The sequence below is a fragment of the Solea senegalensis genome, linkage group LG9, assembly GCF_019176455.1.
Source record: "Solea senegalensis isolate Sse05_10M linkage group LG9, IFAPA_SoseM_1, whole genome shotgun sequence".
NCBI lineage: Eukaryota > Metazoa > Chordata > Actinopteri > Pleuronectiformes > Soleidae > Solea > Solea senegalensis.
This window is the reverse complement of record NC_058029.1, coordinates 19,899,225-19,926,469: the sequence shown is the minus strand read 5'-3', so window position 1 is coordinate 19,926,469 and position 27,245 is coordinate 19,899,225. Positions and strand designations below refer to the sequence as shown.

General features: G+C 41.7%; 2 protein-coding genes across 5 annotated transcripts in view; both read right to left on the bottom strand.

The window, feature by feature from the left end:
- Positions 1 to 7,515, bottom strand: part of LOC122774730 (CUGBP Elav-like family member 3) — a 26,683-nt gene extending 19,168 nt beyond the window's left edge. For 2 of the 4 annotated variants that reach the window (XR_006361017.1, XM_044034219.1), the window contains exons 1-3: positions 6,904 to 7,515; positions 5,473 to 5,715; positions 3,798 to 3,880 (exon numbers count right to left, since the gene is read on the bottom strand). Coding sequence is in view for 2 of the 4 variants with exons in the window: in XM_044034219.1 (XP_043890154.1) it covers positions 3,798 to 3,880; positions 5,473 to 5,617 (228 nt within the window). In the remaining 2 variants the exon portion in view is untranslated. Of the gene's footprint in view, positions 1 to 3,797; positions 3,881 to 4,687; positions 4,761 to 5,472; positions 5,716 to 6,903 lie in introns of those variants that run through there. The other 2 variants (XM_044034217.1, XM_044034220.1) reach the window with 2 other exon arrangements.
- Positions 7,516 to 11,134: 3,619 nt separating this feature from the next.
- Positions 11,135 to 27,245, bottom strand: part of adamtsl4 (ADAMTS-like 4) — a 38,775-nt gene continuing 22,664 nt past the window's right edge. The window contains exons 6-17 of the mRNA XM_044034216.1: positions 20,127 to 20,266; positions 19,496 to 19,700; positions 18,749 to 18,933; positions 17,598 to 17,793; positions 16,803 to 17,069; positions 16,497 to 16,626; positions 15,808 to 16,012; positions 15,439 to 15,612; positions 15,183 to 15,362; positions 14,268 to 14,447; positions 13,671 to 13,818; positions 11,135 to 13,581 (exon numbers count right to left, since the gene is read on the bottom strand). Of these exons, the coding sequence (XP_043890151.1) occupies positions 13,451 to 13,581; positions 13,671 to 13,818; positions 14,268 to 14,447; positions 15,183 to 15,362; positions 15,439 to 15,612; positions 15,808 to 16,012; positions 16,497 to 16,626; positions 16,803 to 17,069; positions 17,598 to 17,793; positions 18,749 to 18,933; positions 19,496 to 19,700; positions 20,127 to 20,266 (2,141 nt within the window). The 3' untranslated portion in view covers positions 11,135 to 13,450. The remainder of the gene's footprint in view (positions 13,582 to 13,670; positions 13,819 to 14,267; positions 14,448 to 15,182; positions 15,363 to 15,438; positions 15,613 to 15,807; positions 16,013 to 16,496; positions 16,627 to 16,802; positions 17,070 to 17,597; positions 17,794 to 18,748; positions 18,934 to 19,495; positions 19,701 to 20,126; positions 20,267 to 27,245) is intronic.

The window sequence follows — 27,245 nt, the reverse complement described above, 5'->3', positions numbered from 1 at the left end:
TTGAATTATGAGGAGGTGGAATAAAAGACACAACAAAAATCATAAAGAAAAAAACCTACCTGCTACTCCTTACAAAAATGTCTCCGTTATTTACCCTGCAAGCAAATTGCAAGCAGTGCAGCATGCCTCATTTGCATGCATCATTGGCCTTACCGCACCCCTGTTATTTCTTCACGTCCCCTCTAGGGGGCACGCCCCCCAGTTTGGGAAGCACTGAACTACCGTCACACTAACTAGTGCAGCTGTGCATTGTGCTTTTAGCACAATATGAATAATTCAGAATTAATTAACTCCAACAGAATACGATTAGACAGAAATTAATTTAATCAATTTCCATCAAACCTTAGTGTCACCATTCAGTCATATGCTAGTTAGCGCTGGTGTTAACACTCAAGGGAGTTGCCATGTCATTCTATTCTAGGGAAAGTTTATAGCTCTGAGACCAGTCCCCCTGAATTTGTTGCCTCAAGGCTGAGCCCTGACCTCTGACCTTGGACACACACTGCCGGCTGACTGCCACCACCTCTGGACGAGCAAGACACACGTTCCTCACAAACTACTGTGCTGCCAGTCCCTTAAAGCACAAATAAACCTGCGTGTGATGAAAATCACTGTGGAAATGTGATTTGATTTTATAGGTCATGTGTGTGACAGTGACCAGCATAGTCTTCAATCTAAAGATCTAATGGCTTCTTTAAAAATATGCAGGCAGTGAATAAAAGATACTGCATGACTGAGATGCTTGCGATGGGTAAACATGAACCCTTTCATGTGGATGAATCCCAGGGGGAATCTCTACACTGCATCTAATACACCAGAACATCTGTATACGACAGTGGGACCTGCTAGTGGTTCCGCTGATAAGATTTTTGCCACCGTGACCAATATGAGGCATCTTACTCTCTCGTATCCTCCCTATTTAATCTCACTCTCTTCATCTCATGCTCCCTCTGTGCATCTCTTTCCCTTTCTGTGTCCAAATTAAACACAAGTCGCAGGACACTCTGATAAGACCATCTGTTCATCTCTCTCTCACTCTCTCAATCTCTGTCCCTTTTCCTCATTTCGCAATCTGACAGTAGACTGCCTCTCCTCAGTAAACTGCTAGTGGGGACGTGTGTGATAAACTGTACTATCTCTGCATTAACACTGCTTCTGTAGCAAAGCATTCGTCGCCAAACCTGAATTGCTTGGCCATGGGTGTGTGAGAATCGCATCTGTATGAATCTGTGATGCTGCCATTTCATTAAACTTGTATGAGGAGCCTGACTTTTCACCAACGGCTGCAATTAAGAGCGATCGTAAGACTAAAATACCAATCAGCCAAGAATTTCATGCGCACACACTTGCACACACACCTCGTAACCTTTGTCCCACGGCGAGTCCAGGATCGGACTATGAAAATCAGTTTGTGAGAAACTAATCATGCAGCTTAACAAGTGGAGCTGAGGAAGAAGGAGAGAGGGGGAAGAGCGGGAGGAGGTGGGGTGTGAAAGGGTCAAAAAGGTCAACTAATCAAGAGGAGGGGAAATGAGACAAGGAGTGGAGGAACTGCTTTGGTAGTGGTGGGGGCGGAGAGAGAGAGAGAGAGAGAGAGAGAGAAGGAGTTACATTGAGAGGAGGACTTAGGAACAGGGTTACCATAAATGACTGTGAAATGAGAATCCGAGGAAGACGCATGAGTGTGCAGTGAGGGAAAAAAATGAGTAAAAGACAGCAGGAAGGGAAAGGGGGGATGAGAGAGGAATATCATAAAAGAGATTTTCGAGGGGGAAAGGGAGCGAGCAATGAAAGGGTTGGGGGAAACGAAGAGAACATTCTGTAATATTCTGCTGGAGCACAGAACGTGGAGGACATGAAGGGAGGAGTTCAACACAGGACCGAATGGATTTGAAGAGGGGGAAAAGAGATAAATTGGAATGAGGGAAAGCAGAAAGCAAAAAGAATAGGACAATAGGCGGATAGGCGGTGAAATAGAGGGAGAAATCCTCTAAAGTAATTTCTAGATCCTGTCTAAGGCAGCAACTGGCAGAGAGTGGGAAAACAGAGGGAGGACTCATAGACAGGAGAGAGAAAGGACATACAGACAGGTGGTGGCGAGTGACAGCACAGCTAAACCTGAGAAAAGACAAAGGATCTATCCTTTCAAAAATCCTGCTGTTATTATAGGGAAATATTGTGCACAGTTTTGGTTTATTTTTATTCATCAACCAAAGCTATACACCGTGTTTAGCTGAACTTTAGCTGACAAACATGGATAGGATGGATATGTGGCTGAGGATACTCTTAATCAAGCCACATGCAGAGAGAGTCATGTCACTTATTAATGGTTGAGGCTGATTGAAAACCCAGCACACAACAGCCACACCCTCATTTCAGCACTTTTGTGTTAGTGATTGTTGTGCGCTGCCTCAAGTGTAAATCAAGTGTCTCCTCCCTGTGTCCAGGTTATTTGAAATTCACTGCAACCAAGTCATCTGCAACTGTCATGCAGATGACTTATGCCTAACTTCCATTTTGCTATAACAAGTCTCTTGTTGATGTCATTGACAGGAAAGGGTAAAGTAAAACCCAGTGGAAAAGGTGAATGTGATGACTAAAAAAGAAAAAACTGATTAAAGGGCAACATTAAAAAGCGCAATGAAACACAGCGGTAAGTGGAGAGGTGATTTCTGCACAATGGTCAGACCCTGTTTTCTGCTCTAATTGGACTAGTGTCATGATTATCATGCAGTGTTACAAGTGGAAGTGTACAGTATGTATGGATGCAGAGGCATTTCCCAGTTGCATGGATGGAAAATGTAATATGTATGTATGCAGGGTTTTGTGCTTGTGTGCCTCTGAACATTTCCCCTCCCCCAAAGCCTTTTCTGTAGGCTCTCCCCCCAAGCATTTTCTCACAGAGATCTTATCAGCTCCTCAGCCTGCGTCGAAGGTGCAGGAGCTGAAGCTCTGATCAGTGGCACGGTGACATAGAGTGAATGAGATAGAGAAAACCTCAGGGATGGTGAAAGTAGAGTCATGATTCTGTTATAACTGTTGTTAATCAAAGTGTAGATAAAGCTAGAAAAAATAGCAATGACTTCCACATCACCCTGTCTGGGCTGGATGGTTGAGCTCACTAATTTTTGTCTAAAAAAAATAGGTTGAAATACAAACATGTTCCAAAATGGTTACTGTAAAACCCATTGTTAAATGCAGCGGAAACCAGGTCAGAGAGAAAAAAAAGAGTAGGGGAGGATCAGAGAAGTACAGCCTATGGGACAGGCATAGATCTCATGGTGGCCCATCCATAATGAACAGTGTCCTACCCCAGCCCAGCTACAGCACATGATACCTCACAAGAGACTGAGGGAGACGGGGATGAGACAAAGGGGAATGGCCACATTAATTACACACTGTCTCTCAAAGCGGGAGCTATCACCAGAGGCTAACAGAGGGATTGACAGAGAGATGAAGAGACGGAGAAAGACAGAGGAATGGAGATGATCATGCTCCGGTGAGAGGGAGTAGTTGCCGTCAGCAGCAATACGCCTGCTGGCTGTTGTGTTATGTTATGTTATGTCACAGTGTTACTAATGAGAGTGGAACATTCAGTGGCACAGACAGACACACACACACACACACACACACACATACACTGTGACTTGTATGTGTGTTTCAGTGTGAGTGTGTGTATGAAGAAGGGGAAGGAGCTGTGGGAGTGATGTGAGATTATATCCAAGCCTGTATGTGTATTGTTGCCTAAGTGTGAAGCGTGTACTGTCTGGGGACGTGTGTTTGTGATGTGTACTTACCCCTGGTAGTGTCTTCTGCTCATGTAGAGCACTCTGGGCTTTCAGTGCCGACTCTCTCGCACAGTACGTCAGAAACGCACACCCTGTCAGTCAGAGAGAGACAGAGACAAAGAAAAGGGGTGAAGGTAAAAAAAAAACTGTGAAAGTGAGAAGCTCCTAAAATTGTCATTCTCTATCTCTGTAATACCCCCACACAGCATCACACCATCTAAATTATTTAAATGTGTCTTTTTCTGGTATCTTCTCTGGTTTCTTGTCACCTGTTCTGATTTATCACTGGTCTAACTGTGTGAGGGGAGAGGATTCACTTCATATAGAGTATATTCATGCACTGTAGCTGCACATGACAACTAGGGCTGAACAATTAAGCATTTTTTAAATTGAAAACGCAATTTGAAACTAGCTAAACCTGCAATCTAATACTTCTATTTTATGATTGTCTATGCATATTGAAAAATATGACACATATATGTTGAATATTATTGATGTTTTCATTTTTGCAATTGGCTATAGAGTAGTAAATGTTTTGCCTGAGTCCTGTGGTAATGTTCAAAAGCGTTTAGTAACTGAACCTCGATTTAAATTAAATCATATCAATCAATTGCAATACCTAGCAGGAAAAATCATAGCTATTTTCCCCCAAATCGTTCAGCCCTAATGACAACATCATGATAATGCACTCTAGAGGCAAAAAAGACACTTCACAGCACGGCACAGCTCAGAACGGCACAGCACGAGTCAGCACACGACAGCACCACAGACGTGCGTGGGGCTAACAAGGCCTTACAGACTGGGCACAGTCAGATCCCTGCCCTGCAGCACCTACCATCCACTAAGCATGCCTCACAGTCACTCCAAATACACTCCCTCTGTTTTCCTATGTGCTGTACCTGTGTCTGTGTGTGTGAGGGAGGGGGAGGTAGTAGAGCTGGCTGGCCAGAGCTGTTTACTACACCTGTCACCACCACTAAGACAACGAGATTAGCAGCAGGTTAGCATTTGGGTGTCAACTTGAGACACTAATGTAGATTCAGGGTAAAGAAGAGAGAAGATTTGACCATTAGGAGTGAAACATTCACACTGACTGTACATGAAATGAGTTAACATAATGCCATGAGATAAATAAAATACACACACAGCACACACATCTCATGTCCCATCTCATTGCTTCTATGAGAGGCTTACTCTGAGCATGGGGATTCTCAAAACAACAGATTCTTTCCCCTGTGTCACCCAGGCTTACAGACCCATTACACTGATTGCAGCATATAGCCTAATCTGTTCATAGTGTGTGTGTTTCTAGGTGTGAAACCAAGACGGCATGTATATTTACATTAGAATATTCCCGATCTTTTGTTTAAGGCCATTAATAAAATGTTAATTATATGTTTGTGATTACTTTTTCTATTTGATTTCCATAACATTTCTCATAAGCACCCTGTTTTTTTTTTGCAACACATGCTTTGAGACATGTAATAACATGGTCTGTTTAGATGATCTCATCGCTTGCACTGTTAACAGGGGATGAAGACGAGAGGATGTGTGACAGTTTCCATGGAAACATAAGACAATCAGCGCAGGACGATCCACCCATCTATCTGTCAGACATCTGTTTAAGTCATATCTATCTATCTATCTTAAAGCTGTGTTAAAAAGGCAAAAAGGCAAGACCTACCTTTGTGCATGCCAGTGTATTTGTCCTTAATCACAGTTAGCTCATAGATCTTGCCGAACTGCTCGAAAATAGGCTTGAGGTCCTTCTCTTCCAGATTCCTAGGAATCTGCCCCACAAACAGCTTTATGGCATCAGCCTCCTTCATTGGGACAGAGTGGAGAGGGCGACTGGGTACTGCAGGGGCTGAGGGCCAAACAGATCAGGAGCAGGTTTCCAGAGAGGAGCAACTGATGCTGGACCAGTCTTTAGGTCCCAGCCAGACATGTGAAGACAAAAATAAAACCTTGTTAAAAAAGAAAATAAAGAAAGCACTCAGACAGCGCAAACATCTGCCAAGGCTGCACAGTTTCAATATATTAAACTCCAGATCACCAAAACAATCGTATTATTTCTTCCTTGGCCCATAAACTACATCTCCAGGAAATCTCATCAAAATATGTTCGTAACTTTCTAAGTTAAATCAGACAGACACAAACAATATTACATATTATTATTACTACAATACATATTCTAAAACTCCAATGATATCACAATAATTTTGTTGTCCTTCCCTGGGGACATTATATTCATAATTTGGCATCTGATATTTTTCCACAATAGCATTATAATATTTTTAGTTGTAAGATTTGAAAAACGAAAAATACACAAATAAAAACAAACAAAAAAACCCTCATATTTAGATGTGCTTTGACAATATAAAATGTTAATTATGCAAATAAATGTAAAGACTATTAATGTCATTGTTTTTGATTGTTTATGGCCCAGTCTGATGACAAAGGGCTCCAGTGGCTTCTGGGGAAAAAACAATTATGGTAATTTAAAAATGGTAATTAACCAATCAAAAAACGATAATGGTACTTAATATACATATAGCATCGTTTTATTTTTAAATTTATTTTTACGCCTGCTTTGTTTACTCATATTGTCTCTTTTTTTTCAACAACATTGTGTGCTATTGTAGTGTGCTGATTACTAAACTCACTGTGTGCACTGTAGAAAGATTGCAGGTTGCATGCTTGTTCATAATAATGACTATGTATACATATATATATATATATATATAATATATATATATATATATATATATATATATATATATATATATATATATATACATACATACATATATATATAGTATGTGTGTAAATATTTATATAATATATATATGTATATGTGTGTGTGAACGAGAATAAAAAGGGTGACTGGGAGAAAACCATTGCAATAGAGCGGTTTCTTTGTTTAGCCAGCTGTAGGTTACAACATACACACGGATGTCATGGGGCTCCCTTGCTCTTTGTCCGATCTCCCCCTCATTGCAATGTACACACAAATATATGCACGCGCGCGTGCACACACGCACACACACACACATAAACACACGCACGCACACCAGAACCAAACCACTCACATACTGTACATGAAAGCGCTCACCGTTCTTCACAGATGAGCTCAGATCACAAATGACGGAGGGATGCTCTCTCTTGCTCTCCCCGTTGTTGTCCTCTCCGCTCCCTCAGTGCCGCCGTCCTCCTTCCTCCTCTCTCTCTTGATGCTCTCTCCTCTCTTTGTGCCTTCCTCCTCCTCCTCCTCCTCGCGGTACTACAGACACTACAGGCTCGTCTGTGTTTTAAATGTGAGCCAGGTGTTCCGGGTGTGGAGGTGGAGGAGAGTCCTGCTGCTGGCAGGTGAGTTTAAATGACAGCTCGTCACCGACCGCCGGCCTCTCGACTCACACAGCGAGTTAGTTGACAACACTTTGACGACAGACCACTCTAAGTTGCGTTTAAATGACCGAGTGGTGACGAGCCAAACTAACTAAGCGGGCAACTGTTTGAACTTGCTCGTACTTTTGTAGCGGTGGCTTCTTCCGGTGTTACCGTTACTCCTGCAGCAGTTAACGCAAGCTCTCCTCACTTAAATGTCTCTCTTTACGTCCCGTTTTCCCGGAGCGTCCCACTCGTCCAAATGCTGAATGCTTTTTACGTCCTTTACCGTCTATCTCCCCCCCACTCCCTCTCTGTCTCTCTCTCTCTCTCGCCGTCTCCCCCTCCCCCTCCTCGCATCAAAGCAGTTGCTAGGCTGTGACGTAACTCCCGGGGACTGTTGGTAATTTTACTCGACGGACTCGCACGAAAAACTGAAATATATCGCCCACATATTTGACTACATTAACACCTAAATAAATTACTGGTAACTCCGTTGCGTGTCGTATTTATACGTACAAAGCATCATTAATTTGAACACATTAAAACGGGTTTTGCGGCCCACACTTTTCGGACGTTGCCTTGGCGACACGGCGAGCGGAGCCGCCTATTGTTCTAGCCGCGAGCCCTGGCCTTGGTGCTGAAAAGATGCCTCTTGACGTGAAGCTGAAAGCGCGCTGCTGACACCGTGTACCCAATCACGACCACTACAGCTGTTCACGCCTGGTCCTGAAAACACACACTCACACCCACGCAGAGTGAAATGTGTGACAGAGGAGAGGGGAGATCGCTCCGGGTTGGAGTTGGCCTACTTTACAGTCTGTACTTCAAACAAAACCGAGGCCAGCGTTGGTCTGTGTGGAGACAGTCAGACAGCGCTCAGTGTTAACTGCTCCACAGCGTTATCCCATAATATTTAACAATTCATTTTTGAAGATGCGTGTGTGTGTGTGTGTGTGTGTGTGCGTGACGCGCGTATTGTGAGCATGACTGAGTGACAAGAGAGAGTCACAGGGTTCATGGTAATTTACTCCCAAAGGTCACCATCTGCCTGCTTCGCCTCGTGCCCTCTGTGAGCACACACACACACACACACACACACACACACACACACACACACACACACACACACACACACACACACACACTTTATTAGTTTTGTGGACACCCATAGACATAACTAACCATCTCATATAAAGACATATAATCCCAACTCTTACCCAAATATCAATGCAATCAATCAATCAATCATCAAAATCTTAACCATCAGAAAAGGCTTGCACCTGCTCAAATGTTCTCATCACAATGGGTTTGAACCACAATTTGTCCTAATAAACTAACACATTTACTTACACGATGCTTAGTGAGGACACAATGTATTCATCAGTCCCTTACCCAAATTTGAACCATCACAACTAAATGCCTAACTAAATCTTTAACCAAAACCTTAACCCAACACACAAAAAGCCCTTTACAGTTGTGAGGACCAGCCAAAATGTCCTCACAAAGATAGTTTCAAATGAAATTCTGTCCTCAAAGCCTATAGTCGAGGGTGGGTTAAATGCAGAGAAAGAAATATCCCTAGGGTATTAATGAAGTACATAAAATAAATAAATAAATATACTGACATGTATGCACACACACAGGTTTGTGCAGCTGTTGTTCTGAGGACACTGCATGGACATCAGTTAATTTGTTCAACCTAAACAAACAGGATTCCTATACTTAAACCACAACCAAGCTTAACCCTAACCATAAATGTTCAAATCCTAAACAAACTCAGAAAGGAGCTTCTGCCTCATTGGGACCAGGTTTTGGTTCCTATATGAGGACTACTGGTCCTGACAAGGTCAGTGTTTATGCCGGGAAAGGTCCTAAAGAGGTGACACATACAAGAACAACCCACACACACTTGCATGAATATCATTACTCCCGGGGCTTCTTACAAACCCAGCAGGGACACGCAACGCCCGCTGAGCCCGTGGATGTGCACGATGTTGAGGCAGAAATCACGCCACCACCAGCATGATGAAAAAGAAACGGCGCACGCAAATGGAAGCGCAAACATATTCTCTATATGTTCCTCAGTTTCTCTCTGAGCTGCTAATTCAGTCACTTTTGTTTTTGTGCACATGTACAGCAACTAATTACAAATTATAAACACCCCACGGAGACTTTTTGTTATTATTATTTTCATATTGTAACTAATTACCACCGATCTTTCTTTGCAAATGGATGAAAAAAACCTGACCACAAACAGCCAGCAAGTGCAATGAACTCACTTGAATATGTTAGTGTCACGTCCTGTTGTTTCATGAAAATGATGAATATGATTTTAATTCTGCAACTACCTGGTGGCGATTTTACAGGCTGATTTAAGTACTAGGTAAGTTGCATAATTAGATACATCTTATTTATATTAATATTAATATGCCTGGATATGAATTTATGTTGATTTAGTTGAAATGGGACTATGTTTCAACTAAAATCGTAACAAGACAGTACATTTGTCTTGAAAAAAATAGACATTCAAATAATAAAACATTTTTTATAAAGACATTAAAGGCATTTATATCCAAATACAAGTTGGAAGACTAGGCCTACTTTTAGCAACATTACAATTTAAAGCTCCAGTGTGTAACCTCTGTTGCAACTAGCATCACGCCATCCTTGCCCACCACACAGAATAAGCAGAGCAGTGAATCATATGCACTAAAGGTATATTTTTTATGTTTCACAACAATTATGATCTAAAGGTAAAGAAAAAAACCCTGATGGATGTAAAAACAGATATGAAGTGAGCCTCTGCAGTGAGTGATGCTGTGAAGACGACATGTCTTCTTCTGCTGCAGTACTGTGTAGTACGTATTTTTTTACATTTCCAATATGAATAGCACCAAAATAACCAGGCCCAATTGTTCTAGTTTTGGTACGGTACAGGTGGAGCTAGACCAGATCAGATTTAGAGAATGGATGTCCTCCATTGTTGTCTGTTGTGTCACGTTCGATGTCGTTGTTCGTTGTCGCAGCACCGTCTCAGTTGAAACACAAGCCTGACCGAGGGCTTTACTGTTCCAAACCGAACTGCACAATGATGGAAACAACGCTTTCGTGACACATATACAAAGAGTGAGCGAGCGTCTGCATTAGTCAGGACTATTTACCTTTTGTGGTGTTTTCAGTCAAAGTGGCGTACAGTTGTGGTGTACAGTTACATCAGAATTTCCCTAAACTTTATGGACTCATTTGACAATGGTTTGAATGTAACAAACATTTGTTTATTTTTAAAAGTTACACACTGCAGCTTTAACAAAGCTATAAAACACACTATTTATTATCAGATACCTAACCATCACACTGCACATTCAAAATGCTCCACACCACTAAAGCCTTGTTTATTTCAGGTCCTGGATTATTTCTGTGTGTGTTCTCATTTATCTACCAATATGACTTAAGTCACAGTGTCATTTTGGAATCGCTCTTTAATGACACTGTAATTGTAACGCAAATGTAAAATATTCAGAGATTGAATAACATAAAAGAGCCTAAATAAGTCCAGTCTCAATGTGAATTTGGCTTATAAAACAGACTTACTCAGTAGGAGACTCATTTTTGTTGACAGCTCAGTCTGGTCAGGTAGAAGACTCAATGGCACCATCATATGGAAGAAAACGATACATCAGCAACACGTCCATCTCAGTCATTGGACAAAAACAGGACATAAAACGCCACTTCATGTCTCTGTTGTTTCAACTTTATTTGAAATTTAGGTTTTTCATTTAATAATTTCTTCCAAACTGCTTTTGTTTTTGCATGATAATAATAATAAAAAAAACTGACCATGTATCAATAACAACAATCTCATTAAACTCTGGTGGAGACAAAAATAAATTGCTACAGGCCCCTTAAAAACAGAAAATAAATTACATGTTCTTTAGATAATAGATAAATTACTATCATCATTTCAATTTTTGTTTTTATATAAAATGTTATTTTTTACTACAAGGGTTTAGAGACACGAATGACACATTCAAAGCCTCAGTCGCAAAACATTCACGAGCGCTCTCACACACACACGCACACACATACACGCACACATTTCATTTGTACTTGTCAAGAGCAAAATACAATCATTATATGAGAGTTAGATGTGAATAAATGCAGCCTACAACTTCTGATGAAGAGACTTAGTTATAAGACATAAGCACCAACTATAATATGTCCAAGAGAAATTATAGACATTAAAACATATCTGACAAATATACAGACCCCTCCTCACCTCTGAGTGGGCAAAGTGTATTTTTTTCTTGGTGGGAGGTGAAGGAAAACGGGAAAAAGGAGAGCCAAGTAAAAACACCAAAAAGCATAAAGATTACTTACACACATTTACAGAGGCTGTCACTTTGATATGAAATATATTTACTTCTAGGTTGAAGCAGAATGGCTGCATTAGGACCGTATCATACATTAACCTATTAAAAGCAGCTTCCTCAGTCTTAAATCTGGTGTCTCCTATTCTCACACGACTGATTCATCCTCTCCTGCCAAGAAGGCAGGCGATGATGGCAAGGATGTATTACTGAAATGAGCTGAGGAAACAAGGAGAACATTAAGATTTTTTTCTTAAAGACCTCAGCCCAATAGTCATGGTACGGTGAGATTACTAAAATAATAATAATAAAAAGGTTAGTCAGGAGTTAATTATTATACATTGCTTTCAAATGGTCAGCAAATCCCATGAAAAGACCAAAGCTGAGGATGAATTGATACTAACAACTACTGCCTGAGTAACCAAAGCCTCTTATGACTTATTATACTCTGTGTAATGAAGCTACACTGGTCTGAAAAATATATATAAAAAAACATGAATGAGCCCAGTGTTCTGGGTGATATGCTCCTTCATTGTAATAAACACTACAGTTTATTTAGAAACCTCACATAAACTGTCTTTGTTTACATAAATACTCAGTAATCTGTGTTATTTCACAGTGGAAAAAGCAAACGCTACATCTCCTACAGTCTGTGTAACACTGGGTAAGACTAAATTACACAGCGGATTAAAAAACAAACAAACTCTTTTTAAAAAAAATAAAATAAACTACACTACATTTGCCATTTCAAACCGCAGTAGGAAAAGTAGACTTGGGTCATGAAGAGTGTAGAGACACTGTCAGCAAGTCATAAATTCTTAACACACAGATCATTAGTGGCTTTGGTCTTTTCACATGAATTGTTGACAAGATGTTGAGTTTACAGCAACCAACCATCAACCAACACCAATTTATTACTTATTAATAGAATGTTTTTTTTTTCATTTTGTTTTGAGCAGCACCATCTTTAGCTTAGTTATAACTGCAACCATGAGTCTTCACACCATAAACGGTGCCATTAAACGCCACTCCCAACAAATCTCTTTAAAAAAAGACCAACATGTACATTGACACAAACAGTTTTGAAGGAGTGTACAGAGCGTGAGCTGCTTGTTGAACATTCCTGTCTAATATCTTTCTTGTTCTGCTCTGATACTTATATTTGGTCACTTACTGCCACCATCTCCCCACTCCTTTGGTTCTTCTGTTCAAATACTGACATGAACAATAAGAGGACACTCAAGGAAATATTTTTGGCAAACAGAAAAAAAAAAAAAAATGTATATACATACATATATATATATATATATATATATATGTATATAAGTATGTGTGTAAAATCCTTCTAGCTCAGTTGGGGAATTACCACTGTGGGGGACTTCTGCAGTATACAGAATCATAGTAGATATATTCCAGTAGATCTTCAACACACGTAGAACTACATTGAACACACTATAGTATCGAACACACATTGTTCAGCTCATAATTAGTGGTATGTGCATCTGAATAAATCTGCCTTAGGATCCTGCAGGTAAGTATGAATCTTAACAAAATGCTAAACAAAAGCAGCTGTGTCCTCAAGAAGGACCTTCCATTATTATCTCTCAGCCATTGAAAAGAGCCTTCACTCAGTCCTGTGTGACTGACACACACAGTGAACCTGTTCAAGCGAATGCACAAAGTGAACAGAAACAAGCTCAGTGGAATATACGACAATGTAAAACTGTATACGGGGTAAAGGCACAGGGAATGGGCTACTTTCACAGTGTTTTACCTGAAGATTCAGGAGAAAATAGCTGAATGTTATCTCACGCCATCACACATCTACTCTGGGCTGTCCATTTCTGCAGACTCATCAGCCCTTTTTTTCACCTAACCCTTGATTTTCTGCACTCCTGGGCTGTCTCATTGCCTTTTGGCACGCTGAGAACTCTGGGTGCACGAGGCACAGCACACAGACTTGTAGTAGGAGTAGACACACAGCCTGGCCTGCACCACCATCACACAGTTATGACGTTTGTCCCGGCAGTTTTCGTCTGTGATTGAGGAGGAGGAGAGTGTCGTTAGGCACAAAGCCAATACATACAAGCAGTAAATACACTGCTACATTTGGGCACACACCCACCTGAGACTTGTGGACTGCAGGGAATTGTGTTGCACATTTGTTCCTGTTCAGGTTTGGTGTTGGGATCACATTCGTGGCTGTGTGTTTTGTCTGGTGTGAGACACCGTACTTCCCTCATCTGTAAGCCCTTCCCACAAGAACGTGAGCACTGAGAACAAAAGCAGAGACAGAGAGTTTGTTACATTATTAGAATTATACAACAAACGCAACATCATTAGCATATAAAACACCAACACTCCTATGAAGTTGTCCACTAGTTTCTAGTGTGTAACATTTAACGGTTGATGGTTTATTGGCAGAAATTGAATACACTACCCATAAGTATGTCTGTATAAGTGGATGATGGCTTTAAAATAAATATCATAGCCTTAGAATAAACGTTTTACATGTACGATAGGCAAGGGCCTTGCTTTATGGACGCCACCATCTTGGGTCACCATGTTGCTGCAGCAGACCATAAGGAGAAATCAGCTGGAAGCGTACCATAAAAACAGAAAACTAGACCAACATTGTTTCTCAGTAATGGATGTCACTGGACTTTATCATTCAACTTTTATTCACTTAATTTGATCTAATTCATCTCTCCTCATCTCTCACCGCGCTCCACTCCGTCGTGAACCACTGAGGCCGACACTCTCCCATGTCACACTCCTGGACGGCAGCTGGCTTGTCTAGATGAGCGCACTCAGTGGCTGCTACGACAGTAAAGTCGTTCTCTGACTTTTGGACACAAATGATGTCTCGTCGCTGAGTTCCACTCCCACATTGGACGTTACACTGCGGAAAGAACAAACATTCATGTCAACCACACCAGGAACACAGACGCTGTAGCACTGCTAATGCAAAGTGAAACAATTGCTTCAATCTAAACCTATAGACACAAAAGTAAAATGTATAACTGCATAAACAAAAAAAAGGAAAAAAACTAATTAAAATGGTAAGTCTTGGGTAACTTTTAAATATAAACAAATGTCTGTTACCACACTGAGGACCACACTGGAATAACTTTTGTGCGTTCATTGTTACAGAGTTCACACAACACTGATTAAACCGATCAGCTCCACACGTCTTTCTCTCTGTTTAGATTCCTGCACTGTACACAGGAAGTGATTTGTTTTATGTCAAGACAGACGGAGTCAAAACTACAAGTAGGATGGAGGACGACTGAAGACACAAAGCAGCCCCCAAGTAAAGTTTCAGACGTGAATTCTGCTGCTGAAACAACCCGGATAGTCTGCAGTTTGACGCGCCTGTCCTGCCGCTGTTCACAAACAAATGTTCCCTCAGTCAGGTCTGATACTAATGCTTGACAGAGCATTCATTTCATTCATAACATCAACATCAACATCTCCAAAACGTGCACACTGCAGCTTTACATTCAAATACATAAATAAAATGAATAACACCATCAGAGTTTACAAATGAAAACTGTCATTTAACAAGAAACTACTTTTAAACTTTTAAAAATGTAAAAAGAAAAGTGAATATGTCCCTGTGTTCTATGTTTCCTACCTGTGTCCAAGGGCTGCTATACCACATGGCTGTTGGCACACATGGGCCTCCATTACAGGCCTTCATGTCTGCTGGTTTATCTCCCACACAGTCCACTTCTCCTGTGCCTTCTCTGACTCCTCCTCGGGTCAGACACAGCACCTCTCTCCTCTGCACCCCAGGGCCACACTGTGCCGAACACTGGTGAAGACAAAGTGGATGTTGAGGATTACCATGTGGCAACTTCTTCCTCTGTGTCCGTCTGTGTGGTACTCACAGTGTTTGACCAGCCGGTGAAGTACCAGTTGGTGACACAGGGGCCCATGTTGCACTCCTCACTTCCCTGGGGGCGGAGCCTGGAGTTGCACTCCATGTCGTTTACCACGCTGCCTTGATCGGTGACACAGCGCACACTCCTCATTCTCCGCCCCACTCCACAGTCCACTGAGCACTGTGAGAAAGAAGAAAAAAGACTTGAAAAGGACGGACAGAACATTTTGCGATATGTAGAGTTGATCAAAAGGAAAAGTTAAAATTGAGTTGTGATTTGATGCTATATAGACACAAAATAGTTTGACTGGATTTATATACTAACTATACATGAGCAGATGCAGTGTCCAGGCAAGAACTAGTGCTGTGGACATACCATGCTCCAGTCTGAGCTGACCTCCCAGTGGGAGCAGAGGCGGAGCTGGCAGGCCTGTGTGGAGTCTGGTGGGGTGAGGCTGGCACAGCGCTGTGGGTGAACCATGGTGGAGCGGTTCCCAAAGGTCTGCCTGCACTGGAGCTGCCTCTGCTGTAACCCACGGCCACAGGACACACTGCACTCTGACCATGCACTGGCCTCCCAGCTATCACACAGAAGGACGAGTTAAAGGTAAACGCTGGTCAAATGTCTTCATTGTCTTAATAAAATGGAACATTTGCCCATTATAGATTTGATTATATTGTATTCATTCATTCATTTTTATTTTCAAACCACAGATAGATAATATATGCTGGTGATTTCAAGGACATGCAGGTGTTTTTGAATTAATTCCAGTCTACTTGTATGCATGCACTAACAATGATGTCCATTATCCAAATATCAACTACACTGTATATTATACATTACATATGAGGGTCCTGAAACCCATCAAATCATCAGTCAGCACCATTGTTAGCTGTTAACTTGCACTGCATAAGAACCTTTTTGCCAAGAAGAATCTAACATCTTGTTAATGATAGAAAAGCAAAATAGAAAAGAAAGTTGCTTCAGGAAACAACATACTGCTTTTTAAAAAAGCAATATCTTTAAAGAATGTATATTTCCAGTGTCACTGTGGATAAACTCACAATGGTGGACAGGGCATGGTGTTACAAGGCTCCTCCTCGGGAACGGGTTTGGCCGCAGAGTCACATTTCCTGTCAGGGACTTCCTCGTTCGTATGACGGTTTATACACAGAATCTCTCTATACTGAGAACCTGCAGAAACACATGTGGACAGATTGGCAAGGATTCGACTTCTACTGCCTTGTACTTGCAGCCATCAACCACAGGAGGGAGACATCATGTCATTCAATGTATGAAAATAAGGAAGTACTGTGTGTAAGAGGCAATGATTTGTAACAAAACACATAATAACACTATTAGAAACTGACCTTTGCCACAAGTAGCAGAACATTCTGTGAGGTCGCCTTTTTGCCAAACAAATGGTGGCAGAGTGTCCAGTGGCAGGTCAGTGCGAGGGGGGATCCGGGCATTTCTATTGGGTGCAGATCCTTGAGCACGCACCCTGTCAGGTGTCCACCGGTGTGAGGGTAGGGAAGAAAATACAGAAGAGGAGGAGGAGGAGGAGGAGGACAAAGAAGGGACTGAAACAGGGAGAGGAGCAGGAAGGGAGTCTTCTACTGACACAGTGAGAGGACCTGGGAGAAGAAGGAGGACACGAAGACACATTAGAAAGGGAAGGAAAGGTAAGAGAGGAAGAGGAGTAGATTGGGAAACAGAAACAGGGAGGAGGGAAGTAGAGTGATAAAAGTGTGAGGAAAGAGGCAAAAACATAAATGTTGAATTATTGAGAATAAGAGGAAGGCAGTGAGTCAGAGGCTCATGATGTCATGATGAAGTCAGGGTCTCATGACAACGAACATGTGGACTACATAGTCTCCCATCTAGGTCATACACAAACAAGCAAACACACTTCTACACAAATCTCCAACACTGGGCCGGCAACCACACCCAGCCTAATAAGTAAACACTTCGATCGCTCTCCAAGGACATGAGATTATGTTTCCTTGAGTAATTTGGAAAGAATGAATGTGGAGATCTTGGTTCTGTTTTGCCACACACAACATTCAGCTGTAGTTTTGTCCATGCTACTGTGTGGAACATGCAGAAAACACAGCCAACACAAACTGTGCCAAACACGAGAGGGGAAGGTGTGATGGACGTACTACGAAGGGGTGCCCTCGCTGGCTCTCGCGCCCTCGCTGGCTCTCGCGCCCTCGCTGGCTCTCGCGCCCTCGCTGGCTCTCGCGCCCTCGCTGGCTCTCTCTCTAGCTCCATCACCCTCTCCCTCCCTCCCTCCTTCTTCTCCAAAGGGATGTAAAACTCGTAGTCGATTCCCGGGTTCTCTTTGTGGAAAATGATCTGCAGAGCGAAACCAGGTGAGAGAACAAACACAACTCAATGAAAAAAAGTAGACAAGTAACAAAAAACAGCCTCCAACAACTTTAGTGATCCCAAAAGAGAAAAGCACTTTCTTCACGGGGGGTCAGAACGAGTGACAGAGGGTCAGTGTCATGCTCTGGTATAACTCAGTAGGGTGCACACTTGCCATCAGGTTTCTCCCTCTACAATAAAACCTAGTTTACAGCCTTTAACACAGTAAAAAGTGTCTTGTGGCAACAACATTTAGATCTGCTATATTTTACCAGAGATGACATGTTCTCAAATGACTTGAGTACAGAGGATAAAGCCATTAGAAGAGCAACAGTGTCAAACGAAACCTTGTGGCTATTTTAAGCTTTTCTTGAATATATATGTGGGACTAAAAGCTATGCACTACAGTCTTTTTACTGGAATTGTGCAGGTATTAGTCAGGATCTTTACCACAAAGCCCCTTGGGTGCCACAAACACAGTGGCAGCAGTGGCTAAGATCTACAAATAGATTTGTTTTTCTATTTTAATCCCATCCATCGTGTAATGAGCATTCTGGCCTCACAGGCTGCTGCCGTGGTTATAGCCTTTCTGCTTTTTTACCTCTTAGTCTATATCCCACTAAGTCTTAAAAATGCAGGTGATCCCAGAAATGATCAAACTGTGGCCTCAATGGATGTCTACTATCCCCCCCCACCACCTGGCAGCAAGTGTCTGCAGCTCCACATGATTTCTTTTCTTTAATAAGACATTAGCCTCAGGTTAGAGTTGTTATAATTAAGCCATGGATAGACTGATGTGCTTATGCTAAAATAATGCTGCCTATCTGAAGGATCATCTTGACACAAAGTGGGAGAGCACAAAAAACATGAATTGTGTATGTCATACTATGTATGTAAGTTAACTTACTGGGTTAAAAATGGCTTTATATGTTCCAGCACTTACATATAGCTGTAGCTGTGTGGTAGTAGGTCCCGGGGCTTTGAGGGACTCTCCCTTCTCTTCCTCCCCCTCCACGTTTGTTCTAGGTCGGGTGTAGGTGAAGGTAGTCCCCCCTGCCTGATACTCTCCTGGTGGGTCCACAGCCCAACGCCCGTTCACGACTGAAGCTCCTGTTCCACTCCTCATGGCTGGAGGAAGTAAATCATCATTTAAGTTCATCTTTTTATCATTATTTTGAATTCTTCAGGCCACACAGAGGTGAATTCTGAGGGGAAACCTCCAGTAGACTCAAACACACTCCTAGACAGACAAACACAGACTTTGGAGTGTTCTCATTAATACACACAATGCTGGTAAGACAAACACACACATTGCACACTTCACTAGCTCCCATTGGGCTCTAACAATACAAGCTTTATCCGCCCCGAGTCTACAAGGCCACAAAATTTACAGTCTTAATTCAGGCCAGCACACATATGCTCCTGGGCCAAATCTCAAATTTCCTTGCCAACGTCTCAATTTTACTGGAGCTGCAAACAGTATTATTCAAGAAATCCTTAGCACCCTCTCTCTCTCACTCTGTGTGTGTGTGTGTGTGTGTGTGTGCACACTTGTATTTGTTACCTCTCCAGGACCGGCACTGTTTTGGGCTAAGATTTGAATTGTGGGTCGGTTAAGGTTTGGGTTATTGGTTATTTTCTTTAGGGATAGCACTTTGTTTAGGCTGTCCAAATGAAATGTCCAACATACCCAGATAGTTGGGACTTGCTCTATTCTCCGTGATGTTAATGAATGTAGCTCCAGGTGGGATGTCCAGAATCTTGTGGTAACCAAGGGGAACTGTGGTATTTTGGAAGCTCCCTGTCACCTTTCGACAGGACGTGTCCCGCCCACCACACACTCCGCACTTGTCAATCACAGAGCCGGTGCCCAGTACACCATCGCATCCCTCCGTCTGGCAGGAGAGGAAGGAGAAAAGACGTCAGTGATGGATTAAACAACGGGGAAAAGTGGGGTGGGGGAACAATAGAGACACTGGGGTAGGGGCAGGACAGAATGGCTATTCGTGTTCAGTGTTGTGTGTTTGTGCAAATGGGTACGTGTTGCTCATCAGATTCCTACCAAAACCACAAGCATGGAATGAGTGTGAGCTCAGACAGTGAGAGTGCAAATGAGACAAAGAGGGACAGATACAGAGGAGAAAAGAGGCCCAGAATAGGGTCATAAAAAAGATTGGAAGACACTCCAAACCTGAATGCCAGGCTTAAATCAGCCAGCAGACATGAGACGAACACAGCCACATTCTGGATTTTGTCAACCCAGACTAGACACGAGGGACTTGAGGCACAAATCTCACATGAGCACATTTAAATCCACTCACCAGACATCGTCCTTCGACACACACGTCATTTGCGCTGACGTTGAAGCAGGGAGTCCCGTCTCTGACACGCTCGGCCTGACGAACGTAGAATCGATAGCTGGCAGGTCGGCATGTTAGCTCGCATTGTTTGTCTGCACCAACTGCAACACAGAAATTAAGCGAAGCATGGTTACTACACAGCATACATACTCGTCTTTAATGCGTGTCACCATGAGATGGCCTGTGTGACTCTGTCTGGCAAGGAGAGAACACAGCTGGGTGATGAACGTTTTACCATGTGGTCAGGAAACCAAGGCCAGACTATATAACACATGACTGTCATACACTGAGAGAGTGATAGGCTATTTCCAGTGCTGCTTGTGCAAGTGGACTCACCGCTGCACCTTCCCAGGAGAAATATACCCAGAAGAGAAGTATAAACATAAGGTCAAGGAAGGTTAGATTTATGAGAGGAACCCAACGGGTGCTTGCTGTAGGGAGACAGGGTATGTGAAATCAGATAACATACGGGAAAAATCAGGGGAGGAGACAAGAATGCTTTAAGGTAACCATTAGCACTTGGAGAATAAGAAGGCAAAAAGACATGCGTGAAAACTTAAGATCTCAAAAGGTGAATGGGAGCAAGGAATAAGCTGTATGAAGGAGTGTACTGCATGGGCACTTTAAAGGGAATAGTAGTTATAATAGTTATAGTTAGTTAGTTTATTGTCCCAAAGGGATAGTCATTTTCACAGGACTATACATTTAGAACACAACACATTACTAAACATTAGTGAAAAACTGATATGGTCTGTATATGGTTTTACATAGTAGTTTAACTACAGTTTAAAACTGCTGCAGCAGAGGGGATCAGGCTCTTTTTTAAAACCTGCATCTTAGTGTTCTGTACCTGTGTCCGGAGGGAAGGATTGTGAAGTATCGGTGCCGTGGGTGGGGTCTTGTGATATTGTGTCTGCGATGCCTGTGATGACTCTGAGGTTTTGTTCTGGGACTTAAGACTTGTTCCTCCTGTTTCCAGTCTTTATGCTAAACTTCAGATGAATATTGATCATCAAAGCACCAACAAAGGTTTGCACACTATGATCAACCAACTTTTAATTCATTTTCAATATGTGGCATTTAGATGACCCCTTTTTCAACATGCAGACTTATAGTTTTAGTATTGAGTCTTTTTTTTTTACAGGCACCAGGTGTGTCTACCTGTAGTCAAAGACATCCTCAGGCCTGCCTCGTAAAAAAAAAAAAGAAAGAAAAAAATCAAATTGCTCCTTCCCACCAATAAATCTCATTGAGGTCATAAACTAAAATACCACTTTACCTGCATATTGAATTGATGCATAACCAAAATTGTCAAATTATTGTTTTACTGTTGTTTTAAAGAAGACTGGAGCAGTGGAAGGCTCCTACATCATTGTCTCACTGGTAAGAGAGGGGGAGTGAAACAGAAGCTGAAGGCCTCAGGCTTAGCTGGTGTGTGTCCATCTGTGTGCACGTGTAAAAGGCAGTGTTTGTCTGGTATAGACATATTGACATGACCAAATAGTTGCAGGTGAGAGGGAGGAGTTGTGTAATTGAAAGTTCAAGGGTTAAATAGGACACTTTCTGTGTTCCTGAAATTGTGATTTCCATGTGGGTATAGTCAGAAATGTTCCCACTGAATACTGTATAAAAATGTGAACAACAGGGCACTTTGCTGAGAGTGATCAGTAAACATTCTATAGTTTTATGATCCTGCTTTGAAAAATAGAGACCTCTACAAAGAAAGGGGACAATATAAAGTATTAAAACTTTGTTTCTGATACTAGTATTCATATAATATCACTATTAGATGACACATTGTAAAGGGGTCACTCTCTATTACTCTCCCATGTCAAAACATCAAAGTCATATAATCTAAAGCTCATACCATCTTCAGAGTCAAGAGGTTCTTAGAAGATGGTCAAGATCAAAGAGGAAAGGTCAAATACCAGACTTCTGTTTTCACCTTGTCTGACCTCGGGAGAATGCAATACCACTATAGTATTTAGTGAACGCCAAGGGAAAAACAGCACACACTTTCACTGAATTTGACATACTTTTCCAGGTGTAATACAAGAAGAACACATTAAAATTTTCTTTATAAAAGATTTGAAACCTCTAGACAAAGGAGAGGACTTACAAAAACTGGACTGTTGAGATGCCATGTCATTGTTTTGTTAGTTTCATTTGCAGCAGGACACCACCAACAATTATCGTGATGGCAAACACAAAGGCTTTATATCAGCACCAGGGAAGCACCTGGCACATTTAAAGTTCTCTCACCAAAAACATCATGTACAGTTTTGTGTCTTTTATCTATGGTTTCAAAATATGTAAGGACATTAGGGGATGTATTTAATTTCACTAAGTGGGTGGAAGTGGTGAGACTGAATGTTTATCTTTCCACAAGCTTGCAGAAAAAATAAGGCCAAGTACAACTAGGTACATGAATTTTCTGACAAAAAGTCCAAAATAATCTATTGAGATATATTTCACAATTATCTTCCTCGAAACACGCAGCACATGTGTTAAAATGAGCTAAGTAATAACCCACAGGCAGTGGAACAAATAGAACTGTTCTCTGTGTAGTGCTCCCTCACCCCAAGATCCTTAAATCAGTGTGCAGGAGTTTAGGGATCAGTTGTGTGTTCTCCGTTTCTTTTCTCGACTTCAATGTGTCGGTTTTCCAACATTAAAAGCTGTGGATGTTGAGGAGTTTGCCAAAGCCAACATGCTTTTCAATGCTTTTTACCTCAAGTTTGGTTAATTTAGCAAATAGTTCAGATTACGTTTGAGAAGATTAAAGAACAAAATACATTTTTCAAGTGACAAAATTACAGTTTTGTTTTATGAAAGTGAGCCAGAAGCAGCCACCTATTCAGCACCCAAGGCTTTTAATGTTGAAAAGCCTTCATATATTGTTTGTTATTTTACTGATATCAATTTATTATCACTTCATGTAACAGCACACAATTGTTAATCTAATTTACGTATGGCTACTGTACAAGAGCAAGAGATAGCATCCATGAGACATTACATTTAAACACAGCTACCACCACTGGTCCACTATCAATCTTCTCCTTCTAGCTAATAACTCTCTCCCTCTCTCCACTGCTGTTCTCTTTCAGTCCATCATAGTTATCTTTGTGAGATTAGACTGGAGTCTGACAGACAAGAGAGGGGGAGTTAAAAGTGGGAGACATATTGCCACTCGCTCTCTCTCTCATACTCTCTCTCTCCTCTTCTTTAATTCCTGTCCTGATGTCATGCTTGAGAACTCTCCAGCTCCAAAAATCTGATCTTCTCTCCCTATTTTCAGTCCTTATCTTACTTTCGTCTCCAACTACTTCTCTCCTGCTTTGCTTGCTCTCTTTTTGCCTCCATCTCTGGCCTCTCTATCACTTCTACTGTCTCTCTCTCTTTCTGCCTCTCTGAGCTTAGTGCTCAGACAGTGGAATATATATTGTCTAAATATACTTCCCCACTATCTCTCCGTCTAAACTAACTCCAACACGGAGATAAAGAGAGAGAGAGAGAGAGAGAGAGAGAGAGAGAGAGAGAGAGAGAGAGAGAGGCAGTGGGACAGGAAGAGTGGAGGATGGGTGTGTGGAGAGGGGAAGAGGCCTGAAAAAAGGGAATATTCAAGTAAAACAACACCTGCACGTGCAGCGATTACAAAACTACAGTGTTACTGCTTTCAGGGCTGGGCCCTGGGGGACATTAGTCAGAACTATCATTTATGTGGTTTATAAGTGCAGTGGCAGCTTTACAGTTCAACCATCCAGCTCCAAACCATAGGCCACAACAGTTAGCAGTACATATATTAGAGAGTTGTCACCTTGAAGGCATAAAAACTCATACAGAGTAGAACGTGTTCAGTGCAGTGTAAGTACTTACAGGAAGTACATGCAGCGCTGCGTGTGCAGATGAGAGTCGTTGGATGACTAATACACTATTCAGTGTCAAAACACACAAACATACACAAGCAGCCTTCCTTGTTATGACACTGACTTTTGGACAGCCTCACAACTTTAAACTTAAAGCTGCAGTACGCATCTTTTGGTGATATGTGTAAAGTGTATATATTTGTTTTTGGTGTTACATTTTATGTATGCGTCATCTTTTATCAGACAACCAGCTCTGTCAGGCAATACTATCAGACCTGACTGAGGGAGCGTTTGTGTGTATACACCAGCAGCAGTGCAGGGGCACACAAAGAGAGCAGTATGAATGTGTGAACTCATTTAACCCTCTTATGGCCATCAAGATAATAAGGCTGTCTGGCTTTATATTGATTTTATGGCTGTAGAATTGTCAAAAAATGTTCAATGAGTGAGTGCTTCTGCCCCTTTCTGCTCTGTTTTCCAAGATAACTTTCACTTTCGATATCTGGCAGTTATTTAACTGCTTAGGAATAATCTGACATCAGAAACTTGTGACACGCTGTTGAATCTTGTCTGTGACAGGATGTTCACAGAAGGGTTAACAATGCTTTAAACAGACATGTTTATATTTTAAAGCTAACCACAACTCACACTTTACATCAAACCCAAATCAATAACTCAGGAATATTCAACGTCATGAGAACCAGGCTTTGGTTTCCATGAGGAATACTGTTCCTGACAAAGGTCAGTGTTTATGTCGGAAAAGGTCCCGAAGAGGTTAATAAAAAGGTTTCCAGTGTGTAGAAGGGAACTTAGATGTGAAGGCCTGGGCTGCAGCCAATGGGACTCGAACTCTGAAGTAAACAGTGCAATAGAGTTTACTTAGCAGAGTGGAAAAGGATCATCTCCAGCACAGATTGAGTGTGTCTGACCCCACTGACGTCATCTGCAAATAGTTGTCAGTGAAAAAAACTCAACTGTGTCTTTCTAATGCACATATCGTGATTAATTTGATTTATTCAGTTAACTCCCTACATCAGAGTTTGTCTTTCTGTTTTTCTACCCCTCTTCTGTCCCTGTCCAGTCCTTTCCTCTCCGCAACAAGGGTTTAAAATAAGCTCGACTGGAGAAGAGGGCAAAGACGCACAGCAGAAGCAGAAAATTTAAGAGCAGCTCGAGTCAGGATAAATACTGTAATCTTACTCTTCCCACTCACTCATACACAGAGACGAGTGGGAATGAGAAAGCCCCTGTATGTTTATACAGACAGTCTGACTCCAGCCGATACCCCGGTGAGGACTACTGGCACAGATGTACAGCATGCCTCGACTACATCTGCCTCTGTCAGCTCTGACAAACCATCACATATAAGATGATTCTTTAAGTTTGACTTGTCGTGTTCTTCCTTGGACAAAGAAGAACTGAGCAGCAGAGCACCTGCGCCAGAGAAATGGAAATAATAGGTAGAATGGCCATTTAAAGGAAATAACTGCAATGTTATTGAAAGGATTACACAAAAACAGATGTTCCTATTGGGTTACTTTGTTCAAAACAAAAGCTCTTTGACTGATTTTTTTTTGAAGAAAATGTGATATTTTTACATAGCGTGATTTTAAAACAATTCCAAATACAGAGGTATTTTAGTGCTTTTTCCACATCGCCCAACCCAACCTGAAAGTCTTTGGATTTTCATAGGAAACTGGAGTACTGAAGTAGTGGGAAGAAACCAGATTTATACTCCTGAACTAATATATTTAACTGTGAAACAACCTAAGTATAACACAGTATCCAAACACTGGCCAAGGATTGACACAACCATAACAATTCACACTTAAATTAAACTACTGAAAAAAAGAAGTCTCATTTACAGGTCATTCACCCTTCTGTGACCACCCTGTCATCGCTGACAGGATTTGGCATGCGTATTTCTCATTATCGTAACTCCTAGACCGTTTGTGATATCGAGACCCTCATGTGAAGGATAAAGCGGTAGATGGATGGATACCGGAAAGCAGAGAACGAGAGCTTTGCGCCCATATACTTGTCATTACGGTAGAACCTCAGGACTTCCGCGTGACGACCATCCAATCACAGACGAGATTCACCAGCACGTCGCATGTTTGTGACGTCAGCTTATTCCTTAAAGGTTGAATAACTGACAGCTATTGAAAGTGAATAATCTCGGAAAAAGGGCCAGAAGCACTCACTCAATGAAATTATTTTGACAATTCTACAGCCATAAAATCTAAATAAATCCAGACAGCCTCATTATCTTGATGGTCATAAGAGGGTTGAATACTGACAGACACACACACACACACACACACACCAATCACTCTCTATTTCTGAAATGCTCCGCCCACACGGACACAAATATCATAGCATTTATTTTTATCATCTCTCATTTATACTCTTTCTTTTTTAGGTTGCTTTGGAGCATGGGCAGTTAGCTCTGAGGTCTAACAACAGGTTGCTTTTAGATGTGCTTTTAGACACGACTACAACTCGGGGTGATTGAGCCTTTGCTGTAGCTGCCCCCAAAATATGGAACTAATTACCAACTGAAATGAAAGCTGCCCCCACCTTTGAGCATTTGAAATCACTTTCAAAGACCCACCTCTTCTCCTTGGCCTTCACATCAGGATGAGAACACGTTTATCTAGATCAGGGTTTCTCACTCCTGGTCCTCAGGGACCCACTGTCCTGCATGTTTTACAAGTTTCCCTGCTCCAACACACCTGATTCAAATAAATGTCTCGTTATCAGGCGTCTGCAGAGCTTGTTGATGAGCTGATCATTTGAATCAGGTGTGTTGGAGCAGGGCAACCATTTTTTTTTACCATTTTATTATTTCACAATTGTACTGTTTTACTTTGATGTTTTCATTCTTCTTATGTTTTATACCTTGTAGGTTTGCCTTTTTACTTTGTAAAGCACTTTGGTCAAACCTGGTTGTTACATGTAAGAGGAAAGAAAGCGTTGAATTGACTTGACTTGGAGGAACATGTATGTGCAGCTGCTTAGTAGAACAATGAATAAGCGAACACTGAATCTCTGTCTGAACTGCCCAGTGATCTCCTGTCACAGATTTCCCTAAGGCAGAAGATTGATGTTAAAGGAGGTCCTAGATTACCTGATTTACATTATTGTGATAGGTTATTATGGGGTAGGCAAAGATATGTTTTTCTACCAATAGAAGTCCAATATGCACAGTGGC